Here is an 18,364-nt window from a genome sequence, read left to right as displayed (position 1 = left end):
GCATGAACTGCATTCCCTGCTAAATGTAGTGTCTGCTAAATGTAAAAGCGTTGGTTTTGTGTGTCTGATTGTGATGTGTTTGAATATATGGAAGTGTGAATAAGAACATGAATGAAAAATAACTTAAATTAAGCCATAAAGACACAATAAAAGTATCATAACAATAGTCCATATGAATCTTGCACTATATATTCCAAGTCTTCTGAGTCATGTTTGTTTTATGTGAGTAATAGACTGAAATTTGAGTATTTTTTCATTGAAATTTAATCTTTTTTTTTTGCAACATAATCATAATTACACACCTTCACTGATCGTTAATGACTGGATTTATTGGCCTAGTTTTGATTTGATCACTTTATGGCAGATGACTGATCAACTCTCAGAATCAACTGATATAAATCCTCTTGAATCTCAGAGTTTCTCGGGTTTTTCGTCATCTCCTGCTTCATGCTCGGCACATTTCCAGAGCTCACAGGTTGCTTTTCACCAGAGATTTTCAAGTGGAGATTATTGTGATCACAAATTGAATTACCCAGCAGTGCTCCTGTGAACCAGCGGCCCATCCACGCTACGTGAGCTGTTATATAGATCAAATCAGAAACATCCAAGCAACAGGTCGCCCTGGTTCTGACAAATGCAATAACCCGCAGAGAGAGACTCGCGTCTGGTTTAGAGGGATCAAAGTGACCTGAGACGCACTGGTGACTTCCGGTCAGGGGGATTTTCAGGCTGTCTTTGTTGATTTGGTCACATTTGTGCATTTGCCAGATGCTTTTCTCCATTGCATTCGAGCTCTGTTCATGCATTGCCAGGGGAAGCGAACCCATGTTGACCTTGGCACTGTGAGCATCAGGATCTTCAGGGACACACTGATGTCAAACACACACTGATTCTCTGAACTTTATGATCATTGTTAAGGAAATTTATGATGAGTGAAAACCTAGATTTGTACATTGTCTGAGAAAATTTGTGCAAAACTCACCACCACAATACTAGACCGTAGACCCTAACCTGAACCAAAACCCAGGATATATGATATTTGATGTAGGAGAAATTAGAGGATGTTGGATATATGAGAAATTATATATGTATGAGAAAGGTGATGTGTATGATGAATGACAAATTACATATGATGTGTGATATATGAGGTATGATGCGTGAGACATGATATATGACGTATGAGATATAATATATGATGTATGACATTTGAGAATTGATGTATGATATATGAGATGTGATGTTTGAGAAATTAGATATGATGTATAAGATACTGTATGATATATGAGATATGATATGTAAAATATGATATACTAGTATTATTTGACATTTTATTTATTGAAGAGGAATAGCCCCTTGAGATGAGCCATCTCGTTTTCGAGGGGGTCCTCGATTCTAGATACAGAAATTCACCTTACAGCAGCAGTCAAATAAACGTAATAACAAATAACAAAACAAAAAAAAACATGCGTTACAGTAATAGTAAGTATTTAAATATATAAACCAAAAACCATACAAACAAGACATTCATTCATACAAGACACCCAAAAGGTGACACACTCCTCCCTAAATAAAGTAAACAATACCATATGTACCAAAACACACAACTAAACACAAGTAAACTCATATACAGACAAAAATATATACACAAAAATATATACGTACCATACCAAAAATAGGTTACAGTGAAATAGAAAAAAATATATATATATATATACATATATATACTAATCAAAAGCAATCACACGTATTCTGAAGATGTTGAACTAAATGATTTTTAAATGTTGGAAAAGAGGTTAAAGAGCGAATTGAAATTGGAAGTTTATTCCAATCATACGGTGCTTTATATTGAAATGCATTTCTACCTATTTCTTTATTGATCTGAGGAGTGTAAAAATAAATTTGGGTGTTATGACGCAAATTATGAGATGACCTAAATGGAATTAAATACTGTTTTAAATAAACAGGGTAATTCATATAAATGCATTTAAAAATAAACTGTAACCAATGAAAACGCCTTCTATTTGATAAGGTCAGCCAGGACAATTGATGGTACATTTCACAATGGTGTGTTCTGTAGGGGCAGCGGAGTATAAATCTACACAGGCTATTATAAACTGTATTAAGAGACTGAAGACAGGAAGCAGTAGTGTTTTGGTATACAATGTCAGCATAATCCAAGATTGGCAATAGAAGTTGAGAAACAATTCTTTTTCTGACATGATAGTTAAAACAGTTAATTGATTGATATAAAATTCTAAGTGAGCAGTTGAGCTTATTAGTTATATTATGCACCTGAGTGCTGAAAGAAAGATCAGAGTCAAGCCAAAGGCCAAGATACTTAACCTGGCTAGTATGTTTTATAGGAGTTTGATCCAGAGATATAATATTTAGTGAGTTTACTAGAGAAGAATTCTGTTTCGTTTTAAAAAGCATTGAAAATGATTTTGATTTGTTAAGTAGAAGCCTATTAAGCAATAGCCACCTCTGAACTGAATCAAAACCATTTTGTAATGTGGTGCTGATGTCATAGATATTAGGTTTGGAACAATAAATGACTGTGTCATCAGCATAAAGTTGAATATTGCATCCAGTGCAGCTACGCGGAAGATCATTGATAAATATTGAAAATAATAAAGGCCCCAAAGAGGAGCCTTGAGGAATTCCTCTATCAATGCCTGTAGAGTGAGACAAACTGCCCCCAAAGGACACACACTGGCGACGATTATGTAAATAAGAATTAAACCAAAGCAAAGAAGAGGTAGACAAACCAAGAGAGTACAATTTGTCTAGAAGTAAATAGTGATCAACTAAGTCGAAAGCTTAAGTAAGATCTAAAAATAATGCACCTGTACACATACGATTATCAAAACTCAAGAACACATCATTAGTAAATTTAAGAAGGGCTGTGGTGGTGGAAAAATGTTTTCTGAATCCAGATTGGCATTGAGATAATAGATCATTATTAGCTAAATAATTCGATAATTGGGTGAAAATTATTTTCTCAAAAACTTTTACAACACTGTTGATGATTGAAATGGGTCTATAGTTATTAATATTATCAGAACTGCCACCTTTATGAAGTGGAATAACTTTAGCACATTTCCAGGCCAAAGGAATCGTACAAGATGAAAACGATAAATTAAAAAGTAAGGCCAATGGCACTGCTAGTACATGAGAACCAATTTTAATAAACTTGTTCTCAATGCCATCTAGTCCAGCTCCACTGGTAGATGACAGTTCACTTATAACCTTTTGCACATCTGCTGGGCTGATCTCTGTAAATGAAAAGGAACTACCGGTATGGGGACAAGGAGCCAAATCTGGTTTAAAAGTATGGGTCTGAACTTGTGGTGCGGAAGAAAAATGTAAACTAAAAGCATTTGCAATAGTTACTGGATCATCTATCATTTCATTATTCAAATTTAAATTGGTTGTAGTCCGCCCTGATTTCCCAAGTACATTATTAACCTGTTTCCAGAATCTTTGTGGGTTTTTGAAATCATTCGATAGACAATTTCTAAAGTAACTGGATTTGGAGTTTCTTGTTTGCATGGTACAATTGTTTCTTAATCGTTTATATTCTTCCCAGTCAGCAGTGTGTTTTGTACGTCTAAACTTATGCCAAGCCCTATCCCTTTGTTTAAAGAGATTAATAAGGTCACCATTTACCCACGGCAAGTGACTACCTTTAACTTTAACAATAGTCCAAGGAGCATGCTTATTTATGACATTCAAGAGCTCAGTATATACAAAATGCCATGCATCATCAATAAATGGAATTAGATTAAGCCTGTACCAGTTAATTTGATGCAAATCGTTAATAAATTGGTCACTGTTAAAGAATTTGGTTTGCCGTATCTTAATAAATTTGGGAGGGAGACGTTGCTTCGAAATTTTCCAAACGCAATAGATCATGTGGTGATCACTAAAGCTGTCTGGTAAAACCCCAGATTTAATTATTCGTTCAGGGTGAGAAACTAAGGCCCAATCCAAAAGAGATTTAGAGGTAGGAGTCAATCTTGTGGGCTCAGCTATAAGTTGTGTCAAATTTAAACTATTAATCATATTTCTTTCAGTAAATGTAGATGAATGAAGCCAATTAATATTAAAGTCACCCATAAGTATCATTTCTTTATTAGGAACTAAGGAAGAAACAGTAGAAATAATATTTTTAAATGATTCCACTTTCAGAGAGATAGGCGGTCTGTAAATATTTCCAATAATAATTTGCTTATTTTCATGCAGAGTAATTTTAATGAACAGACCCTCAAAAAGTACTGGAATCTCAATAGGAACCATAAGTTGAGAATTTAAATGAGATAGTACATAAGTGGCTACTCCACCTCCCCTTGTTCCTCTGTCCGATCTAAATAATTTATAGTTGTCTATACTGATATCAGTGTCAGAAATGTTGCTGGTAAGCCAAGTTTCGGATAATGTAATAATACTTGGATTATTATAGGTTAACCACGCTCGTAATTGATCAATTTTGGGAAGTAGGCTTCTAATGTTCAGGTGTATAATATAAAGACCTTTACCAATACTTATAGATAAATTATAATACGGTGTAGACTAATAAAGAAATCATGTAAGTACATATTGAAAAATAGAAACCAAGGGGGGTGAGCACCATGGGAGCCAACACACACACACACACACCCACATATACATTCTATCAAAACAAATAACAAAAACATTAATAGATAGACTAAACGAAAGAAGAAAAAAAAAATTCAAATCTCAGTCAACAAGTAATGCAATCCAGGAAATAGTAAATACAATAACCAATATAATTACCGAAGCACGAAGTATGATGTATGAGAAATTATACTTGAGATAAGAGATATGATTTATGACATGATTTATGTGATATTGTGTATGAGAAATTATGAATGATGTATGAGAAATTCAATGAGATGTATAATGTATGATTTGTGGTATGAGATATGATGTACATAATTGTATGCATACATCCTTTATGATGTATAAAATATCATGTAGGATAAATTTGATATGATGTATAATGTATGATTTGTGGTGTGATGCATTATTTATAATATGATATTATATGTGATATGAGAAATGATGTATTATATTATATATGAGATGTATGAGAAGATATGATTAATACGATATGATGTATGAGGAACAAGATATGACATATAATGTATAATATGAGAAATGTTTTATGATATTATATGAATATGACCAATAGTTACAGTGATGCTCAACTTGACAAACACCCTAAGTTAATTTAATTTATATGAATTAATATATTCTGAAAAAAATAACTCTTTTACTGAGCAATAATTATAAGTGTTATATGATAATAAATGTTGCATGTGTTTTGGAGCAGAAGTGTTTCATCAGATCAGTGTGTTGGGCTGAGGCAGAGTGTGTTTTAATCTGCATGCTAACGAACAGCTCATCAAGCGTGACTCAGTGATTTAAACATCCGTAATGCACTGACTTGACCTTTACTAAACATTGTGTTTCTTTCATCCTCTTCTGTAAATGCATATATATAGATTTGATATACTCAAGGAAATGATGAAGAGAAGGACGCTGTTGCTCGGGCGACGGATCCTTTTGTATCCTTTTAGACAGGAGAATAAAACAAGCGTGTTTTTCCCACTGAGTAATTCTTGTCTCAGAACGAGTGTATCTCCCCTCCGGTCTGAGAAAAGAGGAGGTGATTGTGAATGAGCATCGTCGCTCTCGGATGCCTGTTTCCGTAGCAACACAGGGAGCGCTGAGGTATAAAAACACACGCTTTCTCAGACGGGACTCAGAAACTCTGAGCTGCACACACACACACACACACACACCATGCTGAGGCCTAAGGATCTGTGTCAGGGATCCGGCACCAAAACCTTCCTGGAAGCCATGCAGAGCGGGAAAGTCCACCTGGCCCGCTTCGTTCTGGACGCTCTGGACGGGAGGATCATCAACGGAAAAGCCGAAAATGGGCGAACGCTTCTGATGTACGCCGTGAGCCTTCAAGACCACGGGAGCCGAGCGAAGTTCACCAAACTCCTTCTTGAAAAAGGTGCGGATGTGAACACGGGTGACGATCACGGGCGGACGGCTTTGAGCCTCGCATGCGAACACGGATTCCTGGATTCGGTGAAGCTCCTGGTTCAGTTCAACGCTGACCCGGAGCTCACGGACAGCTGGGGGAACAGTGCGCTGATGTACGCCGCGTGTGGAGGACACAACCAGGTTCTGGAGTTCCTGGTGCGGGCCTTCAAGAAGCTCGGCTTGAGACTGGACCTCACGAACCACGCCGGACACTCGGCCGTACAAGTCGCCGATTTCTTCGGGCACAACCAGTGCGTTCAAGCCCTCAGTGTCTGCGGGAAGAAGACGGTGAGTCCCACCAACAGCACTGGAGAACCCGTGGAAGATCTCCGATGGCCCAATCGCCTCCCGAAACATGTTCTGGAGCGGTTCTCCAAACAAATCCAGAGCAGACAAGAGGAGCTCCTTCCGGCTTTGCTTCAGAGACAAATGCGTCTCAGCGACAACCTGCGGATCCACTTCAGGCGTCCGCCGGCATCCGACACGGATCATGATCTGATGTTTGCTTCCAAACAGATTCAAAACTCAGCGCTGAAAGAGGTCGGCGGATCGAGGAGCGCGGGACACGCGTCGGACACTGAGACGCCACTCTGGGGAAAAGCCCGATCGTTTAATCTGGAACACCGGAAACAATCCTACCAAGGAGACGTTCGCGAAATCAACAGATCCGCCAGCAGATTTAAAAGAGCTTCGCTTCAGGATGAAAAACCTCTCGTGGCGAAGTTCTACAGCGGGAAGATGAGCGACACCATCAACCTGGAGGAGTCCCCGAGCTGGACAGATCTGCGTTCCAGCGTTCCCAGATCCTCCAGACAGAGCAAACTCCTGCCGGGTCGGGAAGAGCAGGAGCCGGAGCGGATCAAACCTCGCGCTTCAGGGCTCTCGGGACTGGGAACCAGGCTCCTGCGCAGGTTCACGGCTCCGGAGTTCCTGAGGCACAGAGACTGTCCGAGCGACGCTGCCGGACGCGGGAAAGGGAAGATCTCTCGCTCCGAAACCTTCCCGTTCACACACACACACTTGAGAGTGAACAGCCAGCCCAGCGTGGACAGCATCAGTGCGGTGAGGTGCGAGTTCGAGACTAGTTCAGCTCTTAAATGAGGATAGACGACTTTAACACTGTGTGCGCATTTAGAAACACCTGCAAAATGAAATCAAAGATGTTTATGACTCTCACAGAGACTACACTACAAGAGATTATGGTCTTATTGTTATTATTATTTTCCAATACAATTCTCTAAACATTCTTAAATCAGGATACAAGCTAAATGTTTTCCCTTTGAATTCAGTTTATTTTTCAGATCCCCTCACTTAATAATGATTCATTTTTTTGTGTTAACATTAGTTCATTTATTAACTGACACGAACCAACAATGAGTAACACATTTATTACAGTATTTAGTAATCTTTTTTAATGTTAGTTACTAAAAATACAGCTGTTCATTGTTTGTTCGTGTTAGTTGACAGTGCATTGGCTAATGTTAACAAACACAACCTTTGATTTTAATAACGTATTAGTAAATGTTGAAAATTAATATTAACTAAGATTAATAAATGCTGTAGAAGTGTTCATTCTTATGTTAACTTAACTAATAAACCTTATTGTATAAAGTGTTACCCATTTTTCTTAATATCTTCAGTTATTTTGCTTCTCAAGTAAATCCATCTTGATTTAAGAATGTTTAGATATTTGTGCTGGAAAACAAGTCAAAAATATCAAGTTTCTTATGACATTATAAATAGCCGTGTACACGAATGTAAGATCTCTCGACTGTCTCTGTAGATTCATGAACATCCTTCAGATAATAATGAACTGATGTAATTATTACTGACATTGTTATGCACTGCTAAAGTGTGTCTGCATTAAGCTGTTATAATAATGCATGCATGTTTATTTTACAGTACGTGCACTTACAGTGTACCGACCAATAAAGAGTAATATAAGGCAACAACATCAAGGTTAGATTCAGGACTCGTAATACCCAGTTACTACATCAAGTATATAGAGTGAACATGCAAAACAAGACTGTAAAATAAAGTGCTGCCTATATTTTTATAAGCATATTTTGTCTCGAAAGAAAGAAAGAGAGAAATGTGGAGCAAAATGAATCTTATACTATTTGTGATTTGTATGCATTGAATACAGTTGTATATCTTTGCATATGTCAATAATTTATATCCTATACTCTTTGATATACTCAACTGTATAAATTCAAAGCATCTGTCTGTGTGAAAAACTTTTGATAGACACATGAATAAAGCACTTGTGTATAAGCTTAAAGCAAAATAAAACTTGATACCGGTGTTTTTTTATATGCATGATTTATTCTTTAAAAAATTAAATGTATATTTCTCTTTTCATCAACAACCAACACACAAAAAAGCACACAGCAAATGTTGTGGAAAGAAGGTTGATTATGAGTCACGTGTCCTCGGCTGCTGGCATATACACTAACAAGTGCACACTAACAAGGGGCCGTTCACACCAGACGCCTCGTGCAATCAAGCACAGACGGAGCGACACAACACACACGAGTTCGGAAACACTTTTGTATGACGTGGTTTTGGGTAAGGAACAGCTTTTATTCTTCACTTCCCTCCACTGCAGCTCTCAAATCTCATTTCTGTATATTCAAATGCTCACAAAAGCATCATATAACTTCAGAAGACTTCGAATATAGTTCTACTGTTCACTCTTTGAAAAAATGGTTCAATGTTGTTCCATATGTGAACCTCAATTTTAAACAAATCTTTGTGCGAAAGGGCTCTGTATACGCAGACATGTCTTAAATGAGCACGTAATTCTTACATTAATGCGTTATTTCAATTTATTCCAGTGATAAAGTATGTTTACGAGCTGTTTAACTAAAATTACAAAAACATTGAAACTAAATCTATATCCCATGTTCTATGGAGTGTCTGATGGAACCCTTAACGTTCCATTTAGAACCTTTTCTTCTAAAAGTGTTGATTTTATATGTGTGTGTGTGTGTGTTTGTTTGTTTGTTTTTGTCGTCGTCTCTATAAACTTTTGCAAAGGAAAAAGCTAAAGATTCTTCAAAAATTGCTCAAAAATGTTACACTGAAAAAAATGACTGTATGCAGGTTTAGAACAATGAGCGTGAATTAATGATCTTCATTTTTTAAAATGATTTTCATTTTTCATGATGCTTGTGTATGCTACATAAATATTAAAGGTACACTTGTTAAAAATTAACCAAATTTAAAGAATGAGTCTCCGTATGCTTTGGAATCGCTGCACAGCGCCTCTTCAAGTCAAACACACCTAAAAGTTGCTCCGCCTACTATTGTCTGCTGTGTGAGTGGTTAGTTGGGACACAACGACCGAGAAAGGTTGACATAGAGCTTGTAAAATCACAAACTTCCAGAGAACCACCGATTTAAACAAACGCTGAACAGAGGAGAGTCTGCTGGAGAAAAGAGAGCGAGACAGAGCTCGTAATTAAACAAGAATCAACATCAGCTGGGCTTTCAGAGTTGTGATGATGGTGTCATTGGCTGTCATAAGGCCATTATAACATTTTAATGACAAATTCAATGTGTACCACTGTAGTCGAGGTCAAGAACAATATTCATGACACAGTTATAATGCCTCATGACAGCCAATGTCAAAACCAACCACATGACAGTTTAATGTAATGTTAACCCATAAAGCTAAGTGCTTTCTTAAGTTTGATAATTAATCATGTCATGTTTAGGACATATTTATGACAATTTATGTTATAATACTTAGTAATGTCAAGTTGTGATGGCAAAGACACTGACAGGTTATGATGTATTGGTTTATGTCAAGTTGTCATAACCAAGACATCTTAAACAATGTCATATTTGCATTCAAAATGTCATAATTGAGCGAATGACACTTAATGACAGTTGTCATAAACATGCATAAAACATAAAATGTGTCATGCCATGATTATGAAGGTGTCATGTCAGTCTTATGCACACCCCTTCAAGTAAAGTGTTACCCAATATTCTTCCGCTAAATGCAGTTTTGATTTTAACCGCTAGAGGGCCAAAAGTTACAAAGTGTTCCTTTAAAAACTAGTGCAGACAAAATGCGTCCCGTGTGAACGGCCCCAAATCAACATCTCTCTCTTGCCCTCTTTTAATCTGTCAGTATGATAATTTAGGAAACATCACAGTACAACAGGTAGGATGCAAAAATATCACAATGAACGCTGCATCCAAAATGTAAACACGCACACCAACAAACACACCTTTCCTTTCCTCTCTCATAATGAAATGAATGCAAACACAGGTTGTTTCCCTCTCTGATTATGTACATTATTTGTTCTTCTGACGCCTTGACAGTAAAATCAGCCGTTTAAGAAATCAGGAAAGCTCAGATGCAATATTTACACGGTTTACAAACCATTCACAGCACCCTTTCCAAAAGCAGGCGCTCGTCAATCCATTGGAAAAAACAAACAATAAATAGGTCATTAAAATATATACAATTGGTTACAATGGCTCATAAAAACGTTTTGCACCCGTGAGTGCTGACAACAAATGACATCATTTCACCGCCTTTTCTGAAAAACGTCTTCGTCCCTCAGATGAAGATTGAAGCGTGTGCCTCTGTTCAGCCATGCAAGCCAGTCTGACACAAGCTTTAAAACGCAGGTGAAATATGTGCCTATGTGGAGTAAAGCTTTCGGCCCGGGCTTTAGCTTTCTGTGCTGATCGTGGGTCTAATATTGCAATTTGAAAATGGTAAAATGTGTGCGATGTGATATGTCATTTTATATCCTGATATATTCCTTCTGCTGGAAAATCAACTCAAAAAAACATTTAGGTTTCAAGTCAAGTAACAAACCATTAAAGTCTGGACGAGCCACATTTCAAGCTGTTGAAATTTAGCCAATATACATACAACTTGTCTGTAATTCTGTATAATTCCAGGTTGCAGACAATAAAATAATGCTTTACAATATGATTCAGTTTGCTAATGTTTGTATAGTAACATTAAATAACACTGAGCAACACATTTGTTAACAGTTAGTTCATAAAAACACAACTGTTCATTGTTAGTTCATGTCAGTTCAGGTCCATTGAATTATATCAACAGATGCAACTTTTGATTTTAATAATGCATTAGTAAATGTTGAAATTAACATGCTTTAGAAGTCGTTAGCCAGACAGCAACACAGTGTCGGCCCAGATCCGGCCCACATCTGGGTCATGTGGATGCCCACGCGTGCCAGATGTGAACCACTATGTTGCCGTCTGGGTCGTTAACTAATGTTAACAAACGGAACCTTATTGTAAAGTGTTACTCATAATTAATAAAGTTGTCGATGTTGCTTTCGCAGCTGTAAAAACCAAAATCATAATATCGACACATTACAAATTCAGGCAAAATATTTGATGAACAAATGAAACATGATGAATGTGTACAAATCCAGTAATTCCAGGTTTCCGTGGCCGCAGAAAATCATCAGCTTCAAACAGAACATAAATAAACCCAGTGGCGTTTTCAGTCAGACGCACTTCTGCTGTAATTCTCCGCCGTTTGAGCACCGATCAGACGTCCATCGGTAGAAGAAACTGGCTGTGACTTCATAGAGTTCATTCAGCCGCCTCAGTCCCGGATGATCCGGTGCTTTGCACTCGGGCAGGCCGGATAAGCCGCTGTTTTGCCCTGGTTGTCGTCTCCTTGGGCGCGTAACGCTGAGCTAGCGGGGGACGTGGATCAGCAGCGGGACATGCGCTTGCGGTACTGCTCCACTAGGGGCACCAGGCACTGAGGAGAGCTGGCCTGCAGGAGGAACGGGTGCTCCAGGAGATCAGTGGCACTCGCGCGCTCCAGCGGGTCTCGCGTCAGCATACGGTCCAGAAAGTCCTTCAGCATCGGGGAAACCTGCAGACAAACACCACATTTAGATGACCTACACCAGAGACTATTTATATAGAGACATGCCACTTCATCAATCCTTAATACAACTATATAGGGAAAACCCGTAACGCCAAAGATGGCGGTTGTATGCACATGCCCCGCCCCTCCCGCTGGAAAGCCAATCGTCTGCTTTTAACAGTCAAGCCGGGAAACATTTAAGCCTATCGTCTGGTTCCACTGACGCATGCGCACAGTTGAGGTTTGCGACAGCGCAAAATACGTTACTGTTTGAAAAGGCGGCAGATTTGATATGCAGTGTATGTGTGAGTTGTGTAATATCAGACATCAGAAGTCTCCCGCAGATTGATAGCGGGTCCCTGATGCCCGCAAATTAGTTCAAATCTCCTGGAATCTAGAGCGAGCGAGCAAGAGCTCGTACATACTGTGCTTCAAACTGTGTAGCGCGCGCCCGACCGAGGGAGAGAACCCTTGCGCATGCGCAGTAAAAGTATAACCTGTGGGGAAAAAGGCCTTTTAAACCTTATTTTGGGGCAAAGTCATCAAACTTTTTCAGCGATTTTTATCATATTTTACTGCTGTTTCTATACAAGCAGTTTTTATGTCCCGGTGACCAGTGAAACTGCGGTTCTGACTCTCTGCCCATTCATTTAGATAGGAGCCTGGTCTTGTTAGTCCGAAATAGCTGCCCGGAGGCGTTGCCAAGATGGCGGCCGTCGCTTTGTGTGTGTGTCCCTTTAAATGCAAATGAGCTGCTGCTCCCGGCACAGAGGGCGGAGCTTCAAGAGCTTTATTTTTGTTTTATTATGTAATTTTATTGTTTTATTATTTAATTTATTAATTATTTTAAATATCTTTACAATAGCCACATAGTGGTGAGTTTTGAACTTCAAAAAATGTCACATTCTAGTGTTACTCCAGCTGTGTTAACCCACATGTGACAGATAAAGGATTGTCCAAAAACACATTTTATGTGTATGGAAAAAACTTTTTAACATGCAGGATTATTCATTTATTTATATCATATAATTGCTTGTCAAACAACATGTCTTCAGTTGTTTTTTTCTTTATTTTTTATTATCTTATTGTATTATTTTATTTGATCCATTTAGTTTTAGTTTAATAATTATTTTTTTAAAGAATTTATTTCATGACATTAGGTTTAGGTAAAGGAATGTTTCGGTTAATTTATTATTATTATTATATATAGTTCAAAAACAGATCTGAGATGCAGGCTTATTAATTTATTCATGTCATATAATTTCTCTTCAAATGCTTCAAATCAGTTTGAATATTTAATTTTATTGTATTATTTTATCATTTTTTTTTTTTTTTTTTTTTTTTTACTTGGCCCATAATTATTTTATTCAAAATTAAATATCTTTATACTCCAGCAACATAATACTGAGTTTTGCACTTCTAAATCTAGTGTCATTCCTTCTGTTTTCACTCAGATGTGGCAGATAAAGGATTGTTTTCAAAGACTTTTTGAGATGTAAGCTTATTAATTAATTTATTCATGTCATATAATTTCTTGTCAAACAAAATGGCTTGAAATCAGTTTGAATATCTTATTATTTTATTTTATTCAGTTTTACTTCATTTTTACTTGTGGCCCATAATTATTTTTCATGACATTGTTAAGTCTAAGTTTGTGTCCTTCTGTACGTGTGTTTCTCTCTGTCTCTCGCTGAGATTAATGGAGAGATATCGTCTCGTACCTGATGAACGTTGCGTACGGTGGGCGCCCGCTCGTCTCTCAGTCTCTTCATCGCAGCCACAGGAGTTTCACTGAAATACGGAGGTTCTCCATCCACCATCTCCACCACCATGATGCCCAGAGACCAAACATCCACCTGCACATTTTAGATTACCTTTACTGTCGTTATAAACATGTATAATGAACTTAGGAATATTTCAGCACACATTTTCTCTCCGCTCTTTGACATTTGCTGTGTCTTTGTCTTGTGCTGTACCTCGGTCCCATAAGGTGACTTGGAGATGACCTCAGGAGCCATCCAATACGGCGTGCCCACCAAAGACTTTCTCTTCGGGATATCTTTACTGATCTGAGCGCAGAAGCCAAAGTCTGACAGCTTGATCTAATTTACAAACATAGAGACAGGATAAGAGTTCGGAAACACGTTTAAAACACATATAGCTTCATTCTTCTCACTCGGTCACACCTGGAAATGGCACTCTGTTTTTAAAACAAATTTTTTCATTTGTATATATATATATATATAAAATCGGGGGTTGATAAGATTTTAATGTTTTTGAAAGAAGTCTCTTCTGCTCACAAAGGCTCCATTTATGTGCTCAAAAATAAGAACAGTAAAATGTGATATATTATTAAAATTAAAAGCAGCTGTTTTCTATGTGAATATATAGTAAAGTGTAATTTATTCCTGTGATCAAAGCTGTATTTTCAGCATCATTACTCCAGTCTTCAGTGTCACATGATCCTTCAGAAATCACTCTAATATGATGATCTGATGCTCAAGAAACATTCCTATAGTCGACGTGGATCAGCTGATAATACTGAAGGAGTTATATATGTATACAGTGATAGGTGTCGTATTCCTATAGGTAGAGGATCAGCTGATAATACTGAAGGAGTTATATATGTATACAGTGATAGGCGTCGTATTCCTATAGGTAGAGGATCAGCTGATAATACTGAAGGAGTTATATATGTATACAGTGATAGGTGTCGTATTCCTATAGGTAGAGGATCAGCTGTTAATACTGAAGGAGTTATATATGTATACAGTGATAGGTGTCGTATTCCTATAGGTAGAGGATCAGCTGATAATACTGAAGGAGTTATATATGTATACAGTGATAGGTGTCGTATTCCTATAGGTAGAGGATCAGCTGATAATACTGAAGGAGTTATATATGTATACAGTGATATGCGTCGTATTCCTATAGGTAGAGGATCAGCTGATAATACTGAAGGAGTTATATATGTATACAGTGATAGGTGTCGTATTCCTATAGGTAGAGGATCAGCTGATAATACTGAAGGAGTTATATATGTATACAGTGATAGGGTCGTATTCCTATAGGTAGAGGATCAGCTGATAATACTGAAGGAGTTATATATGTATACAGTGATAGGCGTCGTATTCCTATAGGTGGAGGATCAGCTGATAATACTGAAGGAGTTATATATGTATACAGTGATAGGCGTCGTATTCCTATAGGTAGAGGATCAGCTGATAATACTGAAGGAGTTATATATGTATACAGTGATAGAGTCGTATTTCTATAGGTAGAGGATCAGCTGATAATACTGAAGGAGTTATATATGTATACAGTGATAGAGTCGTATTTCTATAGGTAGAGGATCAGCTGATAATACTGAAGGAGTTATATATGTATACAGTGATAGGCGTCGTATTCCTATAGGTAGAGGATCAGCTGATAATGCTGAAGGAGTTATATATGTATACAGTGATAGGTGTCGTATTCCTATAGGTAGAGGATCAGCTGATAATACTGAAGGAGTTATATATGTATACAGTGATAGGGTCGTATTCCTATAGGTAGAGGATCAGCTGATAATACTGAAGGAGTTATATATGTATACAGTGATAGGCGTCGTATTCCTATAGGTAGAGGATCAGCTGATAATACTGAAGGAGTTATATATGTATACAGTGATAGGTGTCGTATTCCTATAGGTAGAGGATCAGCTGATAATACTGAAGGAGTTATATATGTATACAGTGATAGGGTCGTATTCCTATAGGTAGAGGATCAGCTGATAATACTGAAGGAGTTATATATGTATACAGTGATAGGCGTCGTATTCCTATAGGTGGAGGATCAGCTGATAATACTGAAGGAGTTATATATGTATACAGTGATAGGCGTCGTATTCCTATAGGTAGAGGATCAGCTGATAATACTGAAGGAGTTATATATGTATACAGTGATAGAGTCGTATTTCTATAGGTAGAGGATCAGCTGATAATACTGAAGGAGTTATATATGTATACAGTGATAGAGTCGTATTTCTATAGGTAGAGGATCAGCTGATAATACTGAAGGAGTTATATATGTATACAGTGATAGGCGTCGTATTCCTATAGGTAGAGGATCAGATGATAATACTGAAGGAGTTATATATGTATACAGTGATAGGTGTCGTATTCCTATAGGTAGAGGATCAGCTGATAATACTGAAGGAGTTATATATGTATACAGTGATAGGGTCGTATTCCTATAGGTAGAGGATCAGCTGATAATACTGAAGGAGTTATATATGTATACAGTGATAGGCGTCGTATTCCTATAGGTAGAGGATCAGCTGATAATACTGAAGGAGTTATATATGTATACAGTGATAGGGTCGTATTCCTATAGGTAGAGGATCAGCTGATAATACTGAAGGAGTTATATATGTATACAGTGATAGGGTCGTATTCCCATAGGTAGAGGATCAGCTGATAATACTGAAGGAGTTATATATGTATACAGTGATAGGGTCGTATTCCCATAGGTAGAGGATCAGCTGATAATACTGAAGGAGTTATATATGTATACAGTGATAGGGTCGTATTCCCATAGGTAGAGGATCAGCTGATAATACTGAAGGAGTTATATATGTATACAGTGATAGGCGTCGTATTCCTATAGGTAGAGGATCAGCTGATAATACTGAAGGAGTTATATATGTATACAGTGATAGGGTCGTATTCCTATAGGTAGAGGATCAGCTGATAATACTGAAGGAGTTATATATGTATACAGTGATAGGCGTCGTATTCCTATAGGCAGAGGATCAGCTGATAATACTGAAGGAGTTATATATGTATACAGTGATAGGCGTCGTATTCCTATAGGTAGAGGATCAGCTGATAATACTGAAGGAGTTATATATGTATACAGTGATAGGCGTCGTATTCCTATAGGTAGAGGATCAGCTGATAATACTGAAGGAGTTATATATGTATACAGTGATAGGGTCGTATTCCTATAGGTAGAGGATCAGCTGATAATACTGAAGGAGTTATATATGTATACAGTGATAGGGTCGTATTCCTATGGGTAGAGGATCAGCTGATAATACTGAAGGAGTTATATATGTGTACAGTGATAGGTGTCGTATTCCTATAGGTAGAGGATCAGCTGATAATACTGAAGGAGTTATATATGTGTACAGTGATAGGTGTTTTATTCCTATAGGTAGAGGATCACCTGATAATACTGAAGGAGTTATATATGTATACAGTGATAGGGTCGTATTCCCATAGGTAGAGGATCAGCTGATAATACTGAAGGAGTTATATATGTTTACAGTGATAGGCGTCGTATTCCTATAGGTAGAGGATCAGCTGATAATACTGAAGGAGTTATATATGTGTACAGTGATAGGGTCGTATTCCTATAGGTAGAGGATCAGCTGATAATACTGAAGGAGTTATATATGTATACAGTGATAGGGTCGTATTCCCATAGGTAGAGGATCAGCTGATAATACTGAAGGAGTTATATATGTATACAGTGATAGGTGTCGTATTCCTATAGGTAGAGGATCAGCTGATAATACTGAAGGAGTTATATATGTATACAGTGATAGGTGTCGTATTCCTATAGGTAGAGGATCAGCTGATAATACTGAAGGAGTTATATATGTATACAGTGATAGGGTCGTATTCCCATAGGTAGAGGATCAGCTGATAATACTGAAGGAGTTATATATGTTTACAGTGATAGGCGTCGTATTCCTATAGGTAGAGGATCAGCTGATAATACTGAAGGAGTTATATATGTGTACAGTGATAGGGTCGTATTCCTATAGGTAGAGGATCAGCTGATAATACTGAAGGAGTTATATATGTATACAGTGATAGAGTCGTATTCCTATAGGTAGAGGATCAGCTGATAATACTGAAGGAGTTATATATGTATACAGTGATAGGCGTCGTATTCCTATAGGTAGAGGATCAGCTGATAATACTGAAGGAGTTATATATGTATACAGTGATAGGCGTCGTATTCCTATAGGTAGAGGATCAGCTGATAATACTGAAGGAGTTATATATGTTTACAGTGATAGGCGTCGTATTCCTATAGGTAGAGGATCAGCTGATAATACTGAAGGAGTTATATATGTGTACAGTGATAGGGTCGTATTCCTATAGGTAGAGGATCAGCTGATAATACTGAAGGAGTTATATATGTATACAGTGATAGGGTCGTATTCCTATAGGTAGAGGATCAGCTGATAATACTGAAGGAGTTATATATGTGTACAGTGATAGGTGTCGTATTCCTATAGGTAGAGGATCAGCTGATAATACTGAAGGAGTTATATATGTATACAGTGATAGGGTCGTATTCCCATAGGTAGAGGATCAGCTGATAATACTGAAGGAGTTATATATGTATACA

General features: G+C 37.5%; 2 protein-coding genes across 2 annotated transcripts in view; one reads left to right on the top strand and one right to left on the bottom strand.

The window, feature by feature from the left end:
• The first annotated feature begins 5,723 nt into the window (after window positions 1–5,723).
• LOC130085671 (ankyrin repeat domain-containing protein 24) lies at window positions 5,724–7,182 on the top strand. Its single transcript, XM_056251569.1, has one exon. The coding sequence runs from the start codon at window positions 5,830–5,832 to the stop codon at window positions 7,180–7,182; it is 1,353 nt and encodes a 450-aa protein (XP_056107544.1). The 5' UTR covers window positions 5,724–5,829.
• Window positions 7,183–11,716: 4,534 nt separating this feature from the next.
• LOC130085684 (serine/threonine-protein kinase PAK 6) overlaps window positions 11,717–18,364 on the bottom strand; it is a 120,979-nt gene continuing 114,331 nt past the window's right edge. Inside the window, exons 8-10 of the mRNA XM_056251593.1 lie at window positions 13,936–14,061; window positions 13,681–13,815; window positions 11,717–11,965 (exon numbers count right to left, since the gene is read on the bottom strand). Of these exons, the coding sequence (XP_056107568.1) occupies window positions 11,798–11,965; window positions 13,681–13,815; window positions 13,936–14,061 (429 nt within the window). The 3' untranslated portion in view covers window positions 11,717–11,797. The remainder of the gene's footprint in view (window positions 11,966–13,680; window positions 13,816–13,935; window positions 14,062–18,364) is intronic.

Source organism: Rhinichthys klamathensis, unplaced genomic scaffold (assembly GCF_029890125.1).
Source record: "Rhinichthys klamathensis goyatoka isolate OS25496 unplaced genomic scaffold, OSU_Roscu_1.1 h1tg000085l_1, whole genome shotgun sequence".
In the NCBI taxonomy this organism is placed as follows: Eukaryota; Metazoa; Chordata; class Actinopteri; order Cypriniformes; family Leuciscidae; genus Rhinichthys; species Rhinichthys klamathensis.
Note: the sequence above shows the minus strand (reverse complement) of the source record. Positions and strands in the feature narration are given on the sequence as shown.